The sequence below is a fragment of the Aspergillus flavus genome, chromosome 4 (genome assembly GCF_009017415.1).
Source record: "Aspergillus flavus chromosome 4, complete sequence".
Lineage (NCBI taxonomy): Eukaryota > Fungi > Ascomycota > Eurotiomycetes > Eurotiales > Aspergillaceae > Aspergillus > Aspergillus flavus.
The window spans coordinates 2012689-2036569 of NC_092405.1; the positions used below are offsets into that span (position 1 = coordinate 2012689).

General features: G+C 45.9%; 5 protein-coding genes across 5 annotated transcripts; all 5 read left to right on the forward strand.

The window, feature by feature from the left end:
* Positions 1-879: 879 nt before the first annotated feature.
* On the forward strand, positions 880-2738 carry F9C07_2202819 (cholinesterase; the record flags this gene model as incomplete). The annotated part of the gene is made up of 4 exons (XM_041291934.2): positions 880-1146; positions 1213-1399; positions 1447-2067; positions 2146-2738. 4 exons carry the CDS (start codon positions 880-882, stop codon positions 2736-2738), a joined length of 1668 nt encoding a protein of 555 aa, XP_041146175.2.
* Positions 2739-6765: 4027 nt separating this feature from the next.
* On the forward strand, positions 6766-7768 carry F9C07_3904 (uncharacterized protein; the record flags this gene model as incomplete). The annotated part of the gene is made up of 4 exons (XM_071511150.1): positions 6766-6832; positions 7487-7569; positions 7630-7700; positions 7750-7768. The coding sequence occupies 4 exons, from the start codon at positions 6766-6768 to the stop codon at positions 7766-7768; spliced, it is 240 nt and encodes a 79-aa protein (XP_071366427.1).
* A 3642-nt stretch (positions 7769-11410) lies between these two features.
* On the forward strand, positions 11411-11826 carry F9C07_3905 (uncharacterized protein; the record flags this gene model as incomplete). The annotated part of the gene is made up of 3 exons (XM_071511151.1): positions 11411-11531; positions 11570-11629; positions 11693-11826. 3 exons carry the CDS (start codon positions 11411-11413, stop codon positions 11824-11826), a joined length of 315 nt encoding a protein of 104 aa, XP_071366428.1.
* A 4698-nt stretch (positions 11827-16524) lies between these two features.
* On the forward strand, positions 16525-18860 carry nsdD (uncharacterized protein). Its single transcript, XM_071508187.1, has 5 exons — positions 16525-16837; positions 16902-16971; positions 17076-18015; positions 18096-18425; positions 18564-18860. The coding sequence occupies exons 2-5, from the start codon at positions 16937-16939 to the stop codon at positions 18771-18773; spliced, it is 1515 nt and encodes a 504-aa protein (XP_071366429.1). The 5' UTR covers positions 16525-16837; positions 16902-16936; the 3' UTR covers positions 18774-18860.
* F9C07_1530675 (uncharacterized protein) lies at positions 18722-19460 on the forward strand. The gene has a single exon (XM_071508188.1). It carries the CDS (start codon positions 18948-18950, stop codon positions 19365-19367), a length of 420 nt encoding a protein of 139 aa, XP_071366430.1. The 5' UTR covers positions 18722-18947; the 3' UTR covers positions 19368-19460.
* Positions 19461-23881: the final 4421 nt, after the last annotated feature.

Consider the following 23881-nt stretch of genomic DNA (forward strand, 5'->3'; position numbering starts at 1 on the left):
GGTGTAGAAACATGGCCAGATAGTTCATATCTTGCCCATTATAGGATACGAACTGTCTCAGTACGGCATATCAATAAGTGTTCTGGAATATGCTGCCTCAGGAAAGCCATCAAGATTATGTGCTAACCCTAAGGAGGTGCCCTCCACGTGCAGGGAACTTCTACTTACAATCCAGTCAACTTCGTTCAGTTCCCCACATACAACTTACAACCGGCCATCTTCTTCGCAGGTGACAGCATACCCAAGCGAATCCACTATGGGCTATGATAATATTCTCCGGTTCAATCTTCCAAGTAAGTGATGGAAGATCGGAACCCCACATAGTCAAGCACGCAATTAATCAAGTCGGCTATCTTACAGGAAGCAAAAGAAAGACGGACAATTAGCCCCCTAGCCCTTCAAGTCACATCCAACAAGAAGAGATCTTTGGAATCGCCGGCAAATCTTCGGGACATTCATCAATCAAACTTCAACCGCGTCCACTATGAACAATCCCACCCCGGAAGCCCCACGAGTCATACCTCCACAACCAACTCGGGGGCCGACAATCTTCTCTATAAGGGGAAACTCTCTTTAGCCGGTTGGCCATTCATTGAATGTCAAACTTCACCCCCGCAATTCCATGACCCCGATTACTCCGGATCCCACTGCGTCACAAACTCCACCCCCACAATATGCCATTGTATGATGAATTCGGGCCCCGACTCTATTATCCTTGTTGCTCAAGTCCCGACTTAAGTCCCGAGAGCATAGGGAAAGTTCCATATGGGGCTATGTACCCCGCAACTGATGGCATTTCACATAAAGAGGGCAGGGTGGGTGTTGCAGGATGCGGGAGTTGGTACAGTCGTGTAGGTTCTTTTTCAAAGGGCACGCAAGATGCTCACGACAATTATCTGTCTCTCTGCGCTGTGGGTAGCTGGTAATGCTGCTCCAAGCAGTATACCAGGCCCAACAGCCCAAGTCCGCAATGGGACATATGTCGGGGTAAAGAACGACCACTACCAGCAGGACTTTTTCCTGGGTATGCCATATGCGCAGCAGCCGATCGGTGACCTACGGTTCACGGTACCCCAATCATTGAATGAAAGCTGGGATGGAGTGCACGATGCGAAAGAGTACTCTAACATCTGTGTGGGATATGGTGTAAGTGATGATTTGACTCGATATGTCTGCTTCCGACCTCATGATTGGCAAGCTAACTAGGAATAGACGGATTCAATCTGGTATCCGATGTCCGAAGCTTGTCTTACCTTGAACGTGGTCCGAGGTTCATCCGCGAGTGAGGGCTCCAATCTCCCCGTGGGTGTTTGGATCCACGGTGGTGGATTCTATATGGGCTCAGGGTCAGATGAGCGGTATAACATGTCTGCTATTGTAGCAAACTCGTATAGGATCGGTGAGTTGTTTTCCGCTGAGTCGTCGAGGAGATACTGAACCATGCAGGCAAACCGCTCATTGCCGTGACCTTGAACTATCGCCTCTCCGCGTGGGGCTTCTTGAGCTCCAGTGAGGTCGCCAGTAGCGGAAACACCAACCTCGGTCTCCGGGACCAGAGACTGGCGTTACAGTGGATCAAAGAGAATATCCAGGCCTTCGGTGGCGATCCAGAGAAGGTCACAATCTGGGGAGAGTCCGCCGGGGGAATGTCCGTTGGCACTCATCTTATCGCATACGGTGGTAGAGATGACGGTCTCTTCCGCGGAGCGATTATGGAATCTGGCGGATCCATAACAGCCAGTCCAATGAATGACACCGGCTACCAGGCGATGTACGATGAAGTGGTGGCGAAAGTTGGTTGCTCTAATGCCGCCAATACGCTGCAATGTCTGCGCGAGGTTCCATTCGAGGAATTGAATACCGTTTTCAACGGCACTGACGGCAATCCAGCGTACTCCTTCTCTCCCATTGCTGACCAGGATCTCGTGAGGGGCCGGGGAAGCGTCCAGCTGGACCAACATGAATTCGTCAAAGTGCCCATCCTCGCAGGCACCAATACAGACGAAGGAGCTAGTTTCGGTCCCACAGGGATCAATACCACGGAGCAGTTCTACGCATACCTCACCGGTTAGTATTATGAATTACATCTCCTCTCCCTTTCCCTCGGTCACATGTGTATGTACTAAACAATGTTCACACCACCAGACGGATCATCTGGCTTCAAACTCCCGTCATCTACAGCAAATGAGATCCTCGATCTCTACCCGGACGACCCATCACAGGGAATCCCGGCGTTCCTTGGCGACCAGCGAGTACCCTCAGAGGGCTACCAGTGGCGCCGCACATCGGCCTACGCAGGGGACTACTCGATGCACGCGAACCGACGACGACAATGCGAAGCCTGGACAGAGACCTCAACCCCGGCTTACTGTTACCGATTCAATATGCGAGGGGCGGACGTTCCGTATCTGTCTGGCGCTGCACACTTTGAGGAAGTCGCTTTTGTGTTCAACAACATTGAGGGGCTTGGGTATCACTACGGGAAGCCGTTCGCAGGGATGCCAGAGTCGTACAGCCAGCTGAGCACGCTGATGGCAAGTATGTGGGCATCGTTTATCCACGACTTGGATCCAAATTCGGGCATCAAGGATGGGGAGGTTCGCTGGCAGGCGTATGGGGCGGACCAGCCGGTCGATCTGGTGTTCGATGCGAATGTCACGAGCTATATGGAGCCGGACACGTGGCGGAAGGAGGGGATCGATTATATCAACTCGATGGCAGAGACATATTGGCGGTAGTATAGCTGAATAGGTAGTCCTGACTTGTTAACTACCAGATCGCACACTCCCCAATCCAAGTGAACATGAAGTCATGACGAGATCTCTAAGTTCCCAGAACAACTCGCCAAATCGGGTAAGGCTAGTCCTCCTAACAGCCACAAACACAATCAGAACTAAACCCCCTACAAACATAACCTTCTTCATGAAATTTCCAGAAATAACCAAGGCAACAAGACTAAAACCAACTCTAAAAATACGAATAAAATTACATTAGTTTATAGCAAAGCAAACTACTTAATCTCCAAGAAAAGACGAAGAAGAAAAAAAGAACCCTAAAAAGAACCAAGCCAAATACCGAACCGCACAATTCCCGAACGCACCCTCCAAAAATAGCACACTTTAAATTAAGCAATTTAAACCAAGTGCGCGTGATTATAAATGCTTACAAGCACACAGCAAGGCAGGCCAACAACCCCATACGGACTACGGGATAACGGACACCCCCCCATTCCTGTCAAAGTACTTCTCCAAAGCCCCAGTCCCCTAATTCAATAGTCTGCAACGCTCAAGTGGGCGACTGGAGTCGCCTGTCATGGCATGTCCCGAGGGCCAGTTGGAGAGCAGGTAATTAGGCAGAATTTCCTCGGTAGCGAATTGGACCTGTGATTGGGGATTGCGGCAGGATCTTCAGTCTACTTCTCTACAGTATTAGGGAGGGGATGAAGAAAATCAAGGAAAGAGAAAACAAACGTGTGTAATTTTACCTGAAATTTTGCATAAAAAGTAAGCCACCAAATGTATTACAGAGTAGACACAATACAAGCCACGCGTAGCTTCAGACCCAAACCCCCGGTATTCCCATGCAGAAGCTGAAGAAGAAACCCCATTATCCAAGAACAACCCCCTCAACCATGGTACGAGCCACAGATAAAGCCTTTCTAGAACGTCACAAAACCCTTTCTCGGAAATGACAAGCGAGTGATCCAATGTCTTGATTTCCTTGGTTAAAGCAACGAAATTAGCCTGGTTGACATTCAGTAAATCAGAATGCAGTGGCGGTGCACATCTGTGGTTAGTTTGATTATCTGCTGTCGATCGGTGATTGCAGATTGTGCTTATGTGGGCAATCAATTGGCTATCGGGGACCTCGTGAGGGGGCTTTATTCTCCTGCTTCTTTCTGTCTAGTTCCCCTTTTCTTTTTCTTTTTTTTTTATTATTACTTTTTTTTTTTTTTTTTTTCATTTGTGTCTTGGAGACCATTTTCTTGATTCGATGACAATAGGATTGTTGGGTGCGGATCGTCTATTGTTTCTGGTTCACACGTGTCGTGGGGTTTGGGGATTGCGCATTCTAGAATGTCAGGGTTCCATGGGTCAGGGTTGTGTATTGGGTTTCTTGTATTTATGTTTCTCCTTTTTACCCGGTACTCTCTTTATATGTCTATTGATACGTTTGTTACGTGTAAGTGTGCTTTTGCAGTTTGAAATGGGGTAGATAGTTTACACTTATGTCTGGCTTGGGGTTTCTGGTTATTTGCCTTATGATTCAGGCAATGTAACCCTATATTCGAGACCTTACTCGATATGAAGGGAGCTTGGGAATATTGAGCATAAAAGAAAAGTTCATGATTGAATGAATAGCCTGAAAAGGAGGAGAAAAGTATACAACAGTAAAGGGAATCAATATGCCCGGTCATTCTATCAACCGAGGCATATTCAATGCAGCAGAACAATTCCCTGCAACTACTACATACTCCGTCCATAGATATGCCTTCAAGACCTATATCAACAATCACCAAACAGAGTAGATTATTCCACAGATAAAACCATATTCCAAAGAGACATTGCATTCAGCAAAGCCTCAACCAACCATACACCCTCCTACCCCGCGTACAAATATATATACACCCCTTCTATGCAAACCAACACCCAAAAACCTGAAATGAAGAATAACTTAATCAACCAAAACTCAAACACAATCACAAATACAACCTGCACCACACCAAATCCAGCCCCCCAACCCAGCCCCTCACCCGAAATTTTTCTCCATCGGGCAAGCTGCAGCTGCAGAATTCCCACCCGGGCGATGCAATCCAGACCAATCGGCCACGGACAACACGGGGAGGAGATTAAACCGACTAATAGTCAGTCAAGAGATCTGTGTCAGCAGTCGCCCAAGAATCTGGGAAAGTCCCCTGCATAGTCACTGCATGAGCTTTGTGCTTATTGCAGCTGGACTATAGTACTGGGAGGTGTGGTTATAGGTATGGGTGTTATAGGTGTGCAATGTGGTTTACGGTGATAACTCGGGGATTCGATAGAATAGATTAATATGTATTTGTAGGGTTTGTTTGGATTGGATTGTGGATTGTACTTGTTTGTGTATGTATCTATTTACATTCACTATGTATGTACATCGTATGGTTCTGGTACATGTATGTGTAGGTGTACGCACATAGTCATACAATAAACAACCTCAGCTAATACCTACGTATATCCCATATCAATCAAACAATAAACCGACACATTCCCCGAGATATACGAGGCCCCCCGTAACCAGAAACAATAGAACCAAACCCCATATAAGAATAGAACAAAACCGAAAAATCAATAGACAATCACGGGTGAGGCAAAAAGAGTGGACCATGAAAATCAACCCCAACAACTAAGACACTTCCAGTTATCATCTCCGGAGCCTTCTATGGTTTTTGTCTCCGACTGGACATTCTACCGCAGTTGTGGCTATACTCCGGAGAACAGGCAATATAATTTGGGGGGACGGCACGAGTCATGGGTAGTAATCAGGGTTAATTTATTCCGCACTCCTTCTAGAAACTGAATCGGGGGCGGGCTGGCTATCCACTTTGTTTTGTACCCACTTACGGCATGGGCATTCGGGCCCGTATCCGAGGCTGTTGGGTGGTTCACTGGGAAATTTATTAATATATTAATATATTAATTAGGCGGAAGCGAAAAGTTACGTAGGTGGAATGAAGTATTGTTGGAATGAAATACCATGGAGAGTGTAGAGGGAGGTTGTAGCGCTGTCTATCTCTCCTAAAAGTAAGTTTGATATTAGTAGAGGCAGATAAACTTCGGGTGACAGGTTCCCCCTACATTAGTAGGCAGGGACTACTGTAGATACTAGATACATACTTTCTATCTAATCTACCATTGACCTGCCCAAATAGGCACAACGGACAACACCGCCACTTCGTCAACATTAATCGAGAAAGGAAAGGGTACCTACCGACAGTGGATCAACAATAACTTAAGCAGCTCAACCGAGTCGGTCTGTATGCAGCCGACATGATCCCTTAGTCGAGTCCACTCGAGTTAAGGTAGGCAGCTAACCAGATAGACAGACAGATGGCCAGTGGAGATCCCAATATCCGCATTTTCAACGGTCCTCGGACCTCAGTAGGGACTCGGGAAAAAAAAAAAATTAAATATATTAATAAAGAAGACTAAACTATCTCGTGCTAAAAACCGGATGAGAAACAGTAGACTGAGCGACTAAGCCAGACTAAGCCCCATCGCGGACGTTGGACGGTTCCCAAAACGGCAGTTTTTAATTTAAACCTGGGATCAATTTAATCAATCGATGTTTCTATCGTTAGATGGCACTAAGTACCATCTGTAGTTCTTGTACACCGCGATCTCATGAGATCATTCCATTTGAGTCCGGATTCACCCCTGCCGTCTCCGAGGAGGAGTTATTCGGATCAACACCTTGATTCTTTCTCCCTGGATAAATTACTTTCTTCTTCGTCGACGAGCTAGAAACGGGTGGTGTGTGGGCCTCCCCCGTAGTAGCAAGTCGGCTAGCTGGTTGTCGTTTTTTCCCAGCCCACCGTTGAGGTCGAGTCAGTTTAGCCGATTAGTGATATTGGCTAGTGGATAGATTTACACCGACTTAAAGGAGATCTGTCGATTACGCGGGATCCGGATGTTGTAATTCATGACTGTATCCATCCATCCAACCCCCCGGAGATAGCCAGCTCCGGGAGCTTGACAAAATCCGTGTAAAAGAAAGTCGTACTGTATGATATGCTACGCTACAGCAGTGGTGGTGGGATACTTGGCAAGGCACGGTGTCACTGTCTTCAACTGTAAAAAAAAATAATCTCATTTGCTAAAACTTCCCCTCCTATAAAAGCTTATATTATCATTCTTATACGGGAGATCAGAGCTCAATACGGTATGTACATTTAAACTCTCAAGATAAGAAAGAGTACTACGTAACCACCCCTGCCCGGCCATACATAAGAGACTCCGTTAAGTTCCTGTAAGTATCCAGCGACTCGGTAGATTCGGAAATATAAGACGCCATGACTCGACTTGAGAGTTATTCTCCGAGGCTTAGTTGGAATCTTGGTACGCCAAAAGCGGGAAGGATGGGAACTGAAAGGGGTGGCGGAAGTAATTTCGAATCAAATGTCAGGAAACAAAGAATGAAAGGAGGTTAAGGGACAAAGGGAGGTTGGATTGGACAATTTACTTCACGTGTTTTTATTAGTTTATTAGTTTATTTAGGTTTTGTTCTTTTCCTTTTCCTATTTTCTTACAAACTCCCAGGGGGGTGGAAACTGGGAAAGAGCAAAGGAAAAGAAAGAAAGAAAAAAAAAAAAAGAAAAAGAAAAAGAAAAAGAAAAGGCGGGAGGTGGGCCGCTAGTCTCCTTTTCGGGAGGGCACATCCCTGCTAGTATCCCGTCATGATACCCGTACGGAGGACGGTGGGATTCCCTACTATCTGGCAACGGTAGGGAACTATGATCCATCCGGCCGAAAGGATATCTGGGAGTTCACTAAAGAAACAGCAAATCATTTGGAACATGTGATTGGGAAGGTACGTAAAAGATATATCAAAATGATCAATTTTGCAACAGGAAGGGACTGTGTACTTTAGCTGGATTTGTGGCTGAGGGACCGGTCGATATGGCTTGCACACTTCCAGTGCGGCGTATTTCGCTGGTACAAGTATGTCAATCGTGGATATTACCATATAGTACTCCGTAACGTCCAATAGGTACTTCTCCTGTACGTAAAAACAGAGGGGAAACAACAAAAAAAAGCAGGACGTTACTGGATTATTTCGACTAATGCTTAACCTAGTTGATATTTTATCCAGTCATCAAAGCGTTTTGATTAGCTAACCGAAGTCAATTCCCAATCGGTCGGGCTGCAGCACGCGAGAGGTTAGTGCCGCCCAGACTAAACTGTTTTCTGACAAAACCCCAGCTGTCAACATCTTTTTCAGGTCAAGACATCGGAGAGTTTATCGGGATAAGGTTCCACCGATCCTGTGCTTCTTCTGATGATGCTGCTTCATTCTGTTCCCCGTTGGTGGGTTTCCCTCCCTCTACCTGCACAGCGTCCATTCGTTCCCAGATTGGGCTTGGTATTGGTCATGGCTGGTGATAGGTTTCCTGCAGGATGCCCGATTTTGTTCCCGTTAACTAACCAACTACCACCGTACTAAACCCCTTCGACAACAAGGTAGTATCTATTGCGGACCCAAATCCTTGCCGTCCAATAGTTCCCAACTGCCATGTGTCAGTCTGTCATATAGATCGTTCTACACGGTACGTTTCCCTGCAGAGACGCGCCCCTGGGAAGAGAACGCGTGCGGGTGGATAGGATCACACCCCCTTCGGATCGCAATCTAAATTTTGAGGCCGATCAGTTGGCGTCAGCCAGAACTACGGAATCTAGCCCACCCTGGCCAGTCTCAATGGGGAAAAATTGTGGACTATCCGTGATAATAGTTCAACTCGCTGGATGTTGAGTGACTTGTTGGAAAATTGCGATCGCGTTTTGCGCCCTTCCCATCTTAGTCGACTCGCCGTCGCTCCTTTCTCTGATTGGTCTTGGTACCTCGCTGATCGTCATGGGGCGATTAGAGGAAAATTGAGAAAAAGTGGCAGTCCCACAACGTGTCTGGGTAAAAAACGGCACCTGTCCGATCGTCTGCTAGAACTACTAGTAAGGAATCATAATAATAAAAAAAAAGGAGGGGTGTAGATTTTTCTTAGGGCGATTTTAGCGAGAGCGCTCTCAACGGTTTTTGGCCCATCAGTCTATCCAGTCTGGCGCTGTCGATCTCATCCGCCCGGTCCACTGCCTGTCAGCTCCATGATCTATCGCTTGTTGTCCACCTGTCGCTTGCAAGGTCGATGGAAAAGCTTTCGAGGGGACTTTCCTGGGGAATGTACATACGATTGGTGGGTAAAAACCTAGTCTGATGCCCCCAATCTTGGACTGGATATGATCTGCCATCCTAGTGATTTAGTCCGTCATGTCGGCAGTTGGAAATTAGGCTCCCATCAACATTTTGTTTTGTTGCGTGGTTAAAGGATCAACAAGGAGTAAGAGGGACATCTCCATTTCCTCGTAAAGATCCGTAAGATCGGATAGGTGGCTGGAGGTGTTGTTCCGCCACATGCCGTACACACTACTCCTCTCCGTGCAAGTCAGTGACGTGTGGTGAACGGCTGGAGTTGTCTATCCAGAGTAGATCCATCTCAACGGCCGGCGCAAATACTCCACCCTTAGAGGCAGCGTCGTAGCACAAACTGTAATGATGCATCCTGCTATGGATCTCCCCCAATTCGTGACGGTTGTGGTCCGCTGAGTAGCTAGTATCGTGTTAGAGAGGAACTAGAAGAGATTATGTCGGTGTACTCCGTATGCGATGGGAGATGTGTCTCCACGTCGTAACGGGCCTTGACTCGTCCTGGTGGTTTGATTTATGCTTATGAGCAGGTTTTCTTGACTAACAACCAAGGGCGAGGCCAATCCACTATGAATGGCGTCCAGAAACATTGTTTAATGGTATTAGAGAGGGCTGTGTCAGGGATACATAGCAATTGTTGGTAGAGTGTTATATCCTGTTCAAGTTTGTTTATATGGTATGGTGCTCAGAGTCTTCCTTTTTGAAAGATACTGATGATCTTCAGAGAGTGGAGCATCGTCGAGGAGCAGCTGACACGGAGTCCTCTGGTGGAATTTTGACCTGTTCGCGAACGAGACCACTTGTATTGTATACCAATCGGTGATCCAAGCGAGAGGAAGTACCATTCTATAAGCTGTACGTACTCGGTACGTACATACGTTCCGACGTGCCGTTCCCATAGTAGTCGACGATTTAGCGTCCATGGCTGGAGACAACGATGTCGGTTGGAACCGGCGTGCAGTAAGTTTCCCATCCTGGATAAGCTGCTATCTGGTCAATGCGCGGCGCGGTTCGTTGTCGACCATCGGGAACTCGACTCTCCAACGCGACGTCTCGGGATTTGCTTTCCTTAGTTCGATCCAACAATATTTGCACTAGTCAGCAGGGATTTTAAGCGGAACCCACTATCCTGTCCCACACCACAAAACCTAAGATTGGACCAGGATTCCTACGCTGTCAGAAAGGAAAAAGAGGGGGGGAAGAAAGAAAGAAAGAAAACAAAAAGTCTAGGAGAAATGAAACAAGGGAAACTGTGTCCGAGCAATTTAGTTGATATCTCCTGGATGACGTGTAGATTCATTGCTCGTAGAGGCAGGTATAAGTGAAAATAAAGTAATGAACAAACGGTCGCAAGAACGAGGGAAAGTGACTTTCGAGTAATTATGGGCGTTATCCGTCAGCATTAGGACAGGCAACGTTCCCCAACTTGTTACGGGTCTAATTGGATGAGTCGAGTTTCGCGCGACCGTTAGATCCATCACCGGATGCCTCCTGTAGTCTGTGCATCCATCTGCAAGAGTAAGATCAAAGCTGATGCAGAGAGTCCTGTCTCCTTGGAAACGAAAGACTCCTTCGCTATGGTAGAACGTACAATGGAAGGACAGGAAAAGGAACAATGTAGGGAAAAAGGACAAAAAACAAAAAAAATAAAAATAAAAAGTTCTCCAGCTGTAAAAGGCAAGTCACGGTACCTACATTCCACCATCGTCACATGTTCGCAATCATTTCGATCTCCTCGTGTAACGTTCAATCTCCAACCGATCGAATAGAGAGGTATATTATTCTTCATTGGGGAGAAAAAGAAAAAAGATAGTAGAAGATCGGATCGGGGATCGCGGCGTCATCTGCAGCATGGAAGGCTGAACTCCAGTAAATCAAGTCCACTTGGGAACCGAGGAAGAGAAACGCTTCGACCGGAATCTAGGATGCTGCAGTCCGTAGTGTAAGATCTTGCAGCTCCAACGGGCGTGATGTGACACCTCTCTCCGCATGGATACCGTACGTATGCACCTAGCTACTGGGTACTTTGAATGTATGTAAATGTAAGGTGTATGTATGATTGTATGTGGCTGGGAGCGGAGTACATACATACCCAACAAGCCACAAGATGTAGTATCATTACGGTGGTATTTCAGGAAGCCTGCAGATTGAGTTAAATCTCGGTGGGTGGCGTGTTCGGCGCATGAGCCCCTGCCGACGCCTCACAGGGTCAAAGTCCTCACCTCGGATGATTGTGATCCCACGATTTGTCTTATATTAAGAATTATTTGCCTGGTATTTCCTACTGTACTGCGTACAATAGAGTATATTATTCCAATCCATGCAGTGACAAAAAGGCATCAGACTACCCTTCCAACGGAGGATAGGTATATTATACGTATATAAAATATGCCTGATACCTGGCGCATCCCAATCCCGGACTAACACAGTACAGGATATGAGTTCATCGCCGATAATGATGATCGGCGCGTATGTCAGCTATGAGGTCATTGCTTCCTCTGCCACATTCAACTCAGCCGTAAAAGAAGAAAATGGAAAAATTTACTTCATGATCTACTCGGGATTCCACGATCAATGTATGCCCGTGCTACCTTACGTACGAGTCGTAGTACAGGTGGATGCGGACTTGCCGGTCGGAAGCTGCGCATGCAGCCAGAAGAGGCAACGGTCAAATGTCGGTTGGTATAATGGAACAAACACACACTGACCGATGTGGAATGCCACTAATCAGTTTCAGTATTAGTCAAGGCCGTCTGCATTGAAGGGATCACGCTGAAAAACAAGGAACTGAAGTTGCGGTTCTCGGGGAATAGACCCCAAAAAAAGCATGCCGCCGACGGGAATACAAAAATAAGAAAAATAAAAATCTAAGAAACGAGAAGGAATCCAGGGCAGGGAAAAATATCCTTCAGTCCTTGACTGTTACGTCAATGAATGGGAGCGAAGTTAATCGGCAGTGACAAAAAATAAGGAATGAACTCGCCCGTTAGATGTCCCCCAATCATGTGGTCCGGATCTCGGTTCAGAATTAGATCGAGCTTCCATAAATCCACAACGTGCATGATAGTTCAGATTCATTTAATTTATTTACTTAATTAAATTAATCAATGAAGCAATCAATCGAGGGGGGACGAGATGAAGAGGATGACGATAAATCATGAATGTCGTTGGTATGGTGGAGCGTGGGTACTCTAGTGCATGGGTCTAAACTTAGTAATACTATTCTCTTTTTGGCTGGACCAGAGTTTCTACAACCACCAAACGAAGAGACAATTGTTCGGGTCCCGTTGGACTATTGAAGTTGGGTGTTTAAAAATGACATAAACTAGCGGGGAGAGAGAGGGAGAAGGGGGATGTGATGATGCGACAACCCATGCGACACCATCTCTGCTTTGGGGAAATCATCCGACCCCAGGACATGCTGATAAACGCCTATGATTCATGGAAGAGATAAGTAGTGGTGTGATATTGATTGAATCCACTCCCCCCGAAGAAGCAACGCACACTAGATAACTCTAGGGTTAAAAACTCAATCGATCGAAGGGTGGATGCCATTCAAGGACTCACGGAGCCTGGTATCCAGTCAGTATATTAATTAATACCGTAGTTGGATAGAAGGAAACCATGCGGGACCCAAACGCTATACCCCCTCGGTCCGACGGCATCTCTTTAGGTGCATTTTTGGAACATACTATACTCAATAGTGTGCTCCATTAATATCGATTTGAATCGTCAGTCCTGCCGCCAACAACGAAAAAAACAATAAGAATCTCTCAGTCCGAGGAGATCGTGAATGACGACAATGGTGCCACCCACCCACGGCTATGCCCGAGATCTTGAGCAAGGGAGGGCGGGGGTGAGCGTGGTATGGTACCATGGAACAATTCTCTCAGGTACAAGGGGGCGGTGGATTTCGACGTAATAGTGAAGGTCTGGAATTTTTCTAGTATTCTTCTATTTCGGTAATTATTTTTATTTTTATTTTTCCCCTTTTAAGAATTTCCATAGTACACCTCAGTTTTATTAGTTAGAAATAGTTCATCTGTGGAAAACCCAGAACAAAGAGTGTGTGGGTTTTCACGTTTTTGCAGGAGGGGATCTGACCATGGCTGCAGTCAAGTTTTAACTGTTGCTGCCGTGTTGACAAATGGGCGGTCGGATCGCTTCCAAGTGTGATCCAAACAATCCAGTGTCCTTGTTTTTTCTCTTTCTCTTTCTCTTTTACTTTGCTTCTATTTGTTTTATTAATTTTTTTTATTATTATTTCTTAAACTTTTTATTCTCCTCTAGTAGGATTACTGTGAGAGAGCATGTTCAGTAGTAGTTTATGTGTCCTGTCGATGTGCGATCCAGCTTCCCCACTTCAATCGTTTCCAGATCTGGGCCAAGCAGAGACATCACTGCGGTAACTTTTCAGCTCATACATGAATGGACACTTATTTTCCATGTCTTCCTTCGGTCTTTTACCCTTCTTCCATAGTTGGCAGCATTCTTCCTTTCAAGTCTCGAGTTCTCCGTGCTTTTTTATATTAAATATATAGAAGAACGAGGATAGCATGGTATGCACATGCACAATGTTGGTAAGCATTGCATTTACAAGGTAACAAGAAAAAAAAATAAAAAATATAAAAAAAGGGAAAGATGGCAGTCACTGTTGCGAGACTCCTATTAGGTAACAATGTATCTGTACGAGATCTCAATCTTATCATTGATCACTTTTGCATTGTTGCCTTAAATCGGTTGCCTAGATCGCAAATAAAAAGCATGTAATATTGCGATACGCTTTGTGTACTACTGCATCTGTCCCACCTAACCACCGAGTATTCCTCAGGCAGGCACAAGCGGACATCATGGTGTATGTATAATACAACAACATTACTATGATTCGACTACTAACCATGCTTCCAATCAAAGCCACAAAACTATAATCTTTGGAGATAAGAACTGGACAACCCAAGTTGTCTTCGCTATACTATATAATCAGTTGAACTTGTTGCTTCGATTCACATCTGGGTTTCCATACCAAGTGAGCTGGCCGTGAAGGACATATTACCGGTGTTAGGTAGCTTGTTAGTGATGTGTTTGAGGATGGAAGTTGAGTCCAGCAAGCAGCCTGCCGAATGAATCTATATGTTGTGTATTTTTTTTCTGTTTTACTTTCTACTTTCTTTCTCCTTCTTCAGTATAGTTTGCCTTTCTAATATAAGAGGATAGAAGGGGGAAAAATATGGTACTTATAACATAATAACACCTTCTCTTATTCCCTCCATCGCCCGTGGACTTAGATTTGGGAACGTTAGTCATTCCCGTCTTGTTAGTCCCTTCCTTCTTCTTTCATCTTTTCTTTAATTAAAGTCGGTCGGCCGTTCCCCTAATTTGTGTAGCGTGCGATCTATGGATCTCGATGCTTCCTTTGCCCCATCGCCATCAGTGATAGGGACCACTCATCATACTATTTCGCTCCAACCCCTCTCAATTACCTGAGTGGTTGACCACCCCTCTTTCCTTTTTGTGCCAGACACTAAAAGCGTACATCGTACTACGACGGAACACACTTCGTAAATCTGTACATTAATGGCTAGTGGTAATATCCAATTTAGTTTTATTAACCATTCCCGAGTATCCCCCTGTGGCTTTATGATGAACACTAATAAATCCGTTAAGTGGTAATCTGCCAAGTTGGACTTTACCACTACATATCTAATCCTGTCGTGCATAGTACTCTAATGAACTGGTGTTACTAATAAGGACATTATGACTTTTAGATCTGTTTAGCGCAGTGGTTTCACGAATGCGACAAAGTCCATAGGGAGAACCTAATTCTTGATTTAATGTCAGAGCTTTTTTTTTCTCTTGATTCCTCATTAATATTATCACCAGATAAAGAAAATCAAGCAGAAAAGAAAAGGTAAAATTAAAAATAAAATAAAAAATTAGGGAATTATTGGAGTACCAGAGGTACATACATACTGTACAATGGATTGTATTGTCATATTGGCGTATTGTTGTTAATTACGTACTGTATGGAATACAGAGGGAGGGGGGAAGAAAAATGAAAAATAAAAAAAGTGGAAAAGTAAACTACTGCTAATTACTTTGTTCTCTTGTTTTTATTATTTGAATTTATTAATTATTATTATAATTTTTGAATTTTTGGTCAGGGACGACCGCCCCCCCTGGTAAGGCTCCATCGCACCCCACCCAGATATCCGCACATCGCCAATATGATCCCAACTCACTCCACACTTTGTCGAAGATCCGCAGTTCGCAGCGTAAAGCTTCTGTAATTCGCCGTAACTTTAAACTGGTCACGACGGCGAGTGTGATTCGACGATCTCGTAGTCCCATTTTGGCTTTTCTGGCTGTCTCTCTTTTTCTTTTTCTTTTTTTTTTTCCCAGGTCTGAGCTCATCCTGTCCTAGGCCGACGTCGTTAGCTGCTAGCTCTTTCGCTGGACCCTCCCTCCCATATCTCTCGTGGCCGTGTGTGTGTGTATTGTGCGGGACTGCTTGTGGTGGTCTTTTAGGACTAGTCTTGAGGTACTGGAGGTCTTTAATAGTTATTTTTATTTTCCTTTTTTCTTTTTTGATTTAATTGCTGAGGTACTAGTACTAGTATTATAATTATTCTATTTTTTTTCTTTGGGGATTTATTTATTTTTTCGATTTGATTTACTAGTCTATGATCAATTCTTCTCCATCGATTATAACTTATACTTTTTCTTCTGCTTCTTCATCTTCCTCTCACTCTTTCCCTTACCGCGAAGCTACCTCTCTCCCTCTTCCTCTCACCCTCTCAGCTATCATCTTCTCACATTTCCCAAGGAAAAAGAAGAGGACGATTCTTCCTCTTTTCCTCCCTCGAGGCAGTTGTCTCCTAGTCTTTAATTCTTACCCACTAATAAATCCCACCCCTCCTGTGGTCTTCCTCTATCATCTATCTCTACACACATTCCCTATAATAGGCTTTATCTTCTGCCACCCCTTCAAGTTTTCTTTTTTGTCGGGAACGAGAAAGAGAGGCGAGAAGACAACAGGTTTAATTAGAGAGTCCTGTCTCCCTTCCACGCGACGCACTCATATCTCTTGTCATCCCTTGCGTTTACTGGGCCTCCGCCGCTCGACACCCGCTCACCAAACTCAAACCACAAATCGAGTCTATCTGAGGATTCGAAATCTGACTGTTAAATTTCGCTGTGCGAATTTGGCTTTGGACAGATGATTCTTCCAGACGCAGGAAGGGCCGTTCCGATCTGATCTGTTCCCTGCGCACTACGGGTGCGTGCCGTACTTTTGCTATCGAATTAATTGCATTTGAATTGCGGGTATTCTAATCGCGATCGCATCGCCTGCAGACTGCCTGATCTTCCTCCCCCCCCCAACGCCACTTTTTTTTTTCTCACTTCTGGGGCTTCTCCCCAATCATCGAGTCGCCGCTCTCTACTTTAACTATTCCCCTCTGGGCCAACCTCACGGAACCGACGGGCCTTTGCCTTCTTGGCTTCCTCTTACGTCCGCATCTCGCCCGACTTGATCTCTTTCTCTTCATTTTCCCTTCCCCACAGCCGCCACCCAACCCCCAGACATCTCTGGTCCAAGGGAAGAAAGGTGGCCTGATAATTTCTATCTTTTCTATCCTTTTCATTAATCGGAAAGACGAAAAAAAGAAAGAAGAAGAACCTTCGAAATCGGTTCACTCGAGTGGTGACGCGCACTTGAAGGACGGCAATCGTTTATCGGAAAACCGTTGGAATTTGTTTTTACTTTTCATCCCTTCGCCTCTAAAGCTCACTGTTCTCGGCCGGTCGCTTTCGCCGTTCAAACCCGCCCACACTTCTATTGTCTTATTCCATTTTTTTTCTATTTCTAAAAATTGACGATTTGGTACCCTCTCCCACGGTACACTATTAGATCATAGCCGAGGCGACTGATGGTGCATGAGGTCAAGGACGACATCGCAAGGATATAACCGGAAGCATTGGCATGATGGGGTCATTGGAAGCTGGTCATAGGCATAGGTTCGTACTTTATTAAACCGATCGCCTTCTCGTCGTCGTCGTTGCAAGCGTCCGAGTTTATTTCAGATCACATGTACTGATTTCAACCTTCTTGGAACACATAGGGACCATCTGCCAGCTCTTGGTTTTCTAGGAAAAGACGGATCGGGATATCCCCCCAAACACCCTTCCGTTGCATCGGCCCCTGTCACATCCCCAGGAGCTCTTCTCAGCCCAACAAGCATGTATGCCGGCCAGCCATTACCGTGCTCATACCCAACGTCGTCCGCCAGCGTACCCTCTGTGCAGCCTGGTTATATCTCGCCTACGGATTCGCGGCGCGCGCTTGAGGAGGAGAAGGAGAAGCAACAGTCACAACCACAAAGGCAATCACTCCCGTCCATCCACGAGGCGTTAGGAAACGACAACCCCCTTCCGTATCCTGCGCCCACATCGGCGGCTCCTCAGCAGCCTCATCATGCACCGCATTCACATCTCCTGTCCTCAAATGTTATAGGACGGCCGACTGGCGAAGCACCGTCGGGGCCACCAAATCCGTTTTCAAATGTGGTATCCTCAGGGCCTTACGTAGTGCGGGACTCAGCGTACCCTCAATCCCAACTACAAGCAGAAGCATCTCGGGCGAGTTTGGCATCAGTCACGACTCAAGATTCGCGAAACCACTCGATTCAATCTTTGAGTTCGGGCAAGTCACCTACGCAGAGTCAAAAAACGGGGATCACTTCCATCGCTGGCTCGCAGACGGGATCCGCCTATGAATACAGTGCTCCTACTTCTGCGGGCAGCATCGCCTCCCCCAACGGCTATGGTACATTTCCGCAGAACTTCTCCTTTCAGTCGCAGCCACCGCCAAATGCGCCAACATATCCGGTTGCGTATGACGCCCGACCCTACGGTACTACATGGAAGTCGGGTGTGCCCGAAACTGCGCGTGTTGAGGAAATGAGGAATGGACTTGCGGGTCGTGCTATTGCGGGACAGATCCCGGGTGATTCTGTCAAACGGCATTTGGACGTGTATGATGTGGAGACATCGCTCAATGAGGTATGTGATCTTCTCCCCTGAGAAAATGTTGTTTTAGTGTGGACACTCGATCCTATTTTCAGTTGGCTAATTTGGAATAGATTGCCGAGATGAGCACACGCACATTGGACTTTTCACGGCACTATGCCGCAAGAGCGCACCAGACCCAGCGTTCTGGGCCCGTTATAGGGTCCCTGCCCTCTTTACAGGAAGTGGAGGAGATGCTTAGTGTCCAGCGCCGGAACCAGGATGCCTTACTACGTATACGAGCCGCGGTTGTGAGCCAAGAGCACGCATTGGCGGAGCAAATGGCCCAAAGAAAAGCTTTCAAGGCCGGTGGGGTCCGTGAGGATGACCACATGGCAATGTACCAAGACGAATACAAGGGCAGTGGCGGCTTTGCCGGACCAGATTCGAAGAAGCGACGAGGCGTAAGTTCACCTTTTTTTCTTTTTCTTTTTTTTTTTTGTTCCTTGCTTCTGTGGGTGACTGGGTCCTAGGTCCCAGTACCCTGTATCCATCCGGTTCATCCCCGTTTCCCCATTCGTTGTTACTAACACAAACTATAGAAAGCAGCCCCTCCTGGTCGTTGCCACAGTTGTAACCGAGCTGAGACACCCGAATGGCGCCGCGGTCCAGACGGTGCTCGGACTCTATGCAACGCATGTGGATTGCACTATGCCAAGTTGACGCGCAAGATGGGTGCCAAACAGGCATCGTCCTTGGGTTCCAACCTTAAACCCAAAACGGTCGACTCCGCATCTCCAACTGGCCGTTAACACGTCAGGCGTCTTTTTATGTGATGTTGAAAAACAGAAAGAAAAAAAGAAAGAAAAAAACAAAAACGAAGAAAGGCTTTGGGATTAGAAGTGTCCGGCGTTTTGTGCCTCTATTTCCTCGTTGATCATAAACCTCTTTTATGTTGGTGTCATTCCTGATAATTCACCTTGGACATGATACAGTTCGATTTGTTTTGGGCTCCGGGTTTCCTTCTCAGGTGTGGTCATGAAATGTTCCGAGCATGTTGGACTTTTTCTGTTCTTGTCCGATTGGTCGTTGGAGTTTACTTTTTTAATACCCCTCGCACGTTGTGGGAAAAAGGCATCTGGATAGACTTTCGTTCTGGTTATTGTGTCGTTTCTGTGGGACCAGCTTGTACACAGTTTCTTTCTCCTTGCCTTTTGATATTTTCTTTTGTTTGTTCGCCGGTTTTCCCTTACTGTTTTGCGATCTGTTACAATTATACCCCAGTTACCCACTTCCCCTACTTAAACCTTACTTGGATTGCCTTACACTCCCAGTGCCATATGATGTTTCTTATGCACTCACGTTCTCCATGGGAGGTTTCCGAGGCGCTTGACTCGATGCAGTGATTAATGTAACCTTATTTGTCTGAATTGCCTCTGTTCGAAAAGTTGACTAGTCACGGACAATATTACTATACATATCTGAAGTAAGCCAAGATCCCTTATTCCTTTGTCTTTCGTGTAAGGTACCAAGCTGTAGTGGCGAACATCATGGGCTTGGCTTGAGGTGGTCTGATGAAGATGGCCATCTCCTACCCGACCCTTGGATCGAGATGCAAGCGATGGAACAACGGATTATTGTGCATCGATCGGTGTTTCCGTGACGCTGTAGATCCGCCACCGCCGTCATCGTGGTGACCTCCCCGGGGTGTTCGGCGATGTTCAGATGGTTCGCCTCCTAGTATGATTGTCCATTTTTGGTGAATGGATCCCATTTTTCACTAGTTGCATGGCCATCGGGGTTCCCTTGGCTACCAGTGGTTCTAACTAGATACTGAATGGTCTGATACCATATGAATCTCGACACATCTTATGATGCCATACGTCATTCCCAAGAATTGAGGCTCTACATTTTTTTTTGAGGGTCAAATTAAATCATTTGAACATCGTAAAGAAAAGAATCTCACATAAGCATGCACGCCCGATGCGCGAAAAAGTCAAGTTTGCCATCGGTATAGCCGCAATTTCTCAACTTACCCGATTTAGTATAGAATATACAATTTACATAATCAGAATCAATTGCCCAACTGCCGTCCCTTGATTGGCTGGCAGTCCATCGCGACTACGCCAAGCGGCCCTAGAACAGACTAGAACCAGCTCACGGGACCGAGTTCGATCGGCTCGATCTTTTCTTTTTTCGCTTCCCCCACGGAGAAAGTGAGACGTGCCTGACTGATGTTGTTGAGGGTGTTTTTAAGGTTCATCAAAATTTTTTTTCTGTTCTAAAATTTACTCTAGCAGGACGATATTAATCTTAAAGAGTTTAGTTGGGACTGGTTGGGGCCAAGGGCTGATTCAAGGGGCGCGCCAATGCGACTATCGATATCGATCGGGATCTGATCTCATCGCATCTCATCTCATCTTGCATGATAATCCGCTTCAACCGATCATGGCTGATATTTCCAACGCCACCAGATGGCATTTGTCTCACCGCTCAATAACAAGCGACGCCTTCTAGAAACACGTATGTGCGGAGATGGAGATGGAGCTGTCTCTGATCTGTTCTCCGTTCGGACCATCTGCGGGTTTTGGTCGGTGTAACATCTGCGTTGGGTCTCTGACATTTTAGATTTCGAAGGTTTTCCTGTTTATTCTAGACTATGCAGACAAAAGCAAAAGTTTATTGAGATTAGAAAGGTCCTTGAGTTTGGTGTTGCCTTTGTCTCCTCATAATGAGGCTTCAGAGAGGCCCACACTAATTGGCATATGCCACGACATACCTAATTCGGTGGCATTTTAACTTGGTCCCTAACCTCGGGCCCCTACCTAAATTAAATACAGACATATACCCTATTACCCACCGATACCGACTTACATACGTGTACACTTGATTACCTCCATTACAAGTCCGCAAATACTATACATACCGCTACTTGCCTTCGACTGCCCCATCAGCTCAATGACTTGACGTCGAATATTTGGAATTCGCCTGCCGTGTGCATCCGTGCTTCACTTTTGCACCTTAATGATTTCAAATCACTTCGATCATGCCACCCTCTAACCTAGACGGTACTAGGCTCCGTTTGCCATGCAAATCCTTCTCGCCGACGGTTTGCCCCATTAGGAAGTTCATGGCCTGATGATATTCCATGGTTGGAACCGTCCGTCGCTTTAGGTTGGCTGGTTCCATTGATCCAAACAAGATGGAGCTTCTCCGAGACCCGGCCGGTCGGGTCCGTATCGACGTCATTTGGGAGGTAATTTGGGGCGTTGGTTGACTTTGGATTACGACTGGCTAATTAAGGTCTTTTTCTCCGTCTATTAATTATGCTCTCTTTAAGGCCTGTCATGTTTTCGGGGCTCATTGCCTACTACTACTTGGCATCCTGAGATACATACCAAGTACTCCAAACCACCCCGAATAATGACCCCAACGATCATCCCTTACCACTGAGTCAGACGCAGTCCCATTATTTGACCCCTCGAGCGGTCAACCACCGAGAGATCATCCATCCTGCACAGGACACGTAGTCCTTACTTGAAGGTACGAGTAAAAATAACCCAACCCAAATCAAATAATAGTGACAACCACAATAATAAAAAAAAGACACTAATTTCGAGGCCATTCTCAAGCCCTACCCCTTCAGGCCAGATGGATCTGCATCTCGATACTCTGATAACCCCATTCAGGAAGCGATTCAAGTTCTGACTGGCAGACGAAGAAAAAATGTGGGGTATATGCAGAGACGTCGCTTACCTGACCGTCCTCAGCTGAACTCATCGTGGCTGTGTACATGCAACACGTACATGATGATGCATGCGTACGTGCATGGCGTTTACCGCACTCCGTATACCCGCCCGGTACTTTCTCGCAATTACTTCAGGTCATCATACAGCATCTCGAATCCTCAGGTGGTTCTCCGATTCCAAAGATCTCTGGTGTCTGATTGCTTGGATACGTATACCGGCTGGGCCCACGGTAGAAGCAACGGGAACGTCCCGATCACGGTTCTTGGTGCGTGTCTTCTCCACCGGATCTCAGATACGCGGATACGGCTGTTGAAAATTCAGCTTCGCTTTACACTTTTAGTGTTTTCCATCCCTTGCGCCGGGGAAGATCTTGAATCGGGCTCTCGGGGAGGGGGAGAAACCCGTGCTCGGGGAGTTGTAGATCATCTTTGGTTTTGGATCTGATTCTGGCTCGCATGTTTTAGTTTGGCTCTAATTTGCGAGGTTGTTGGGGTAATGATCCTCCGGTAGTCCATGTCTCTTTCTAATACTAGTCCGGCTCTAAATTTTGCTTTTGCATTTTTGTATGCGAGCTTCTGCAGTCTAGATGAACACCTGTCGATGTATACGTACACTTACATACATATACATACCGTACAGATCTTCCTCCCAGCTCCCATCGCGAATAAAAATCTAGCCGAGTCCATGTACTACACACAACCGACTAATTGGGTCCGTTCCTCGAAACTACTCGTCTCGTGTACAACGTTACGTTTTAAACCCGTCCGTAGCTACTAGTGCCGTACATATGTTGTGGAACACGAGACGGAGAGCCACGGGAGCTGAAAAAAAAAGATAATGGGATAGTTTATTCAAGCCCTGCGTATCAGATTGGCAGGGATAATTGTTACACGGGCCCTGACTGGACCACTTACTCCTACTTAGGGTTATCTGAATTGATCTCATGCTTCTGTTGCATGCGCCTTTAACCTAGTTCGTACATCGATGCATATTTTTGACGGTACTTGGGAATACAAATTAGCTCGTACTCCGTACTCCGTCAGGTATGTATGTATGATGCCCGTATGAAAATTTTAAATCAAAATAAAATTGTCAACAATGAATTCAACGGTTCCAGAAATGAACCAATCCCAGACTATTGAAGTTGATCTCGAATTTAGACTTCCCATAGTTTCGGGATGATCGGAAGCTCCAGCAAATAATCCCTGCGATTATCAGAACTATAATATTAATTATGGGACACGGACTTGGTCACGGACTCACCCCTGAGAAACAAAAAACGGGGTCCTCCGTAATGAGACATGGAATGCGGCACGAACACGAGGGGATTAGAATTAAAAACCAACCCAACATTTTTTTTCATCTTTATTTTTTTTCTATTTTCTATTTTTTATTTTGAAATGGTTCGATTGGGTCTGCCTACATAAACTGTCTCCCCTAATGCAGAGTCACATGTATGGTTAAACGTAGTGTGCCAAATTTAATAGGACAAACCAAATTTTAGACTTCGACATACCCTAAAACTATTGCAGACGGTTCCGTATTTGGTAAACAATCAACTCCATAATAGATAGTATATCTTCTTGTTTTAACTCATTAACTTCCCATGTTATTAATATCAGCAAGGCCTTTATTCGGAATTATAATCATACCACATCCTTCTCTCTCTCCCATCGGCCGAGTTCCAGCGAAGTAACACCGAGACAAGGACATAAATTATGTAGAATGCAGAAATATATGCAAAATGCACGTACGGGATTTGAACGACGGCCCCTGATTCACTCCTTCAACTCCACCGCAAATCCCGTTGTCGCAGGCACGCCTAAAATGGAGAACCGCTTTTTTGGGAATTAATTTAGACTAATAATGGTGCGCGCGACCATTGTTGAACTAACAGTTGATCTAAGCCCGTTTCCAAAAGGCGACAGCATTTGGATCGGTGCCAAGTGGGGAAGCCCGAGGCAGCTGCTTATCGTTCTTTGGGTGGAATTCTTAGCCGCGATCGCCGGGTGAGAGATTATCGGAATCGAATCGATTATGGGTCCTGGAGTGGGCCGTTTTTCTTGTTGGGTTTTGCTTTTTCTTTTTCTTTTGCTTTTTTTATTTTCTGGAGAAGGTGATACGTAGAAGTTTTTTTTTTTCTCAAGAGTTCTGTATGTTTTGATGTCTTG

Bases quoted from the DNA above. Each gene is read 5' to 3' on its own strand.
- nsdD (XM_071508187.1), top strand. From the start codon at position 16,937: ATGATGGGGTCATTGGAAGCTGGTCATAGGCATAG. The intron at 16,972-17,075 runs GTTCGTACTTTA...TGGAACACATAG, and splicing joins GAAGCTGGTCATAGGCATAG to GGACCATCTGCCAGCTCTTG. The intron at 18,016-18,095 runs GTATGTGATCTT...AATTTGGAATAG, and splicing joins TGGAGACATCGCTCAATGAG to ATTGCCGAGATGAGCACACG.
- F9C07_1530675 (XM_071508188.1), top strand. From the start codon at position 18,948: ATGATACAGTTCGATTTGTTTTGGGCTCCGGGTTTCCTTCTCAGGTGT.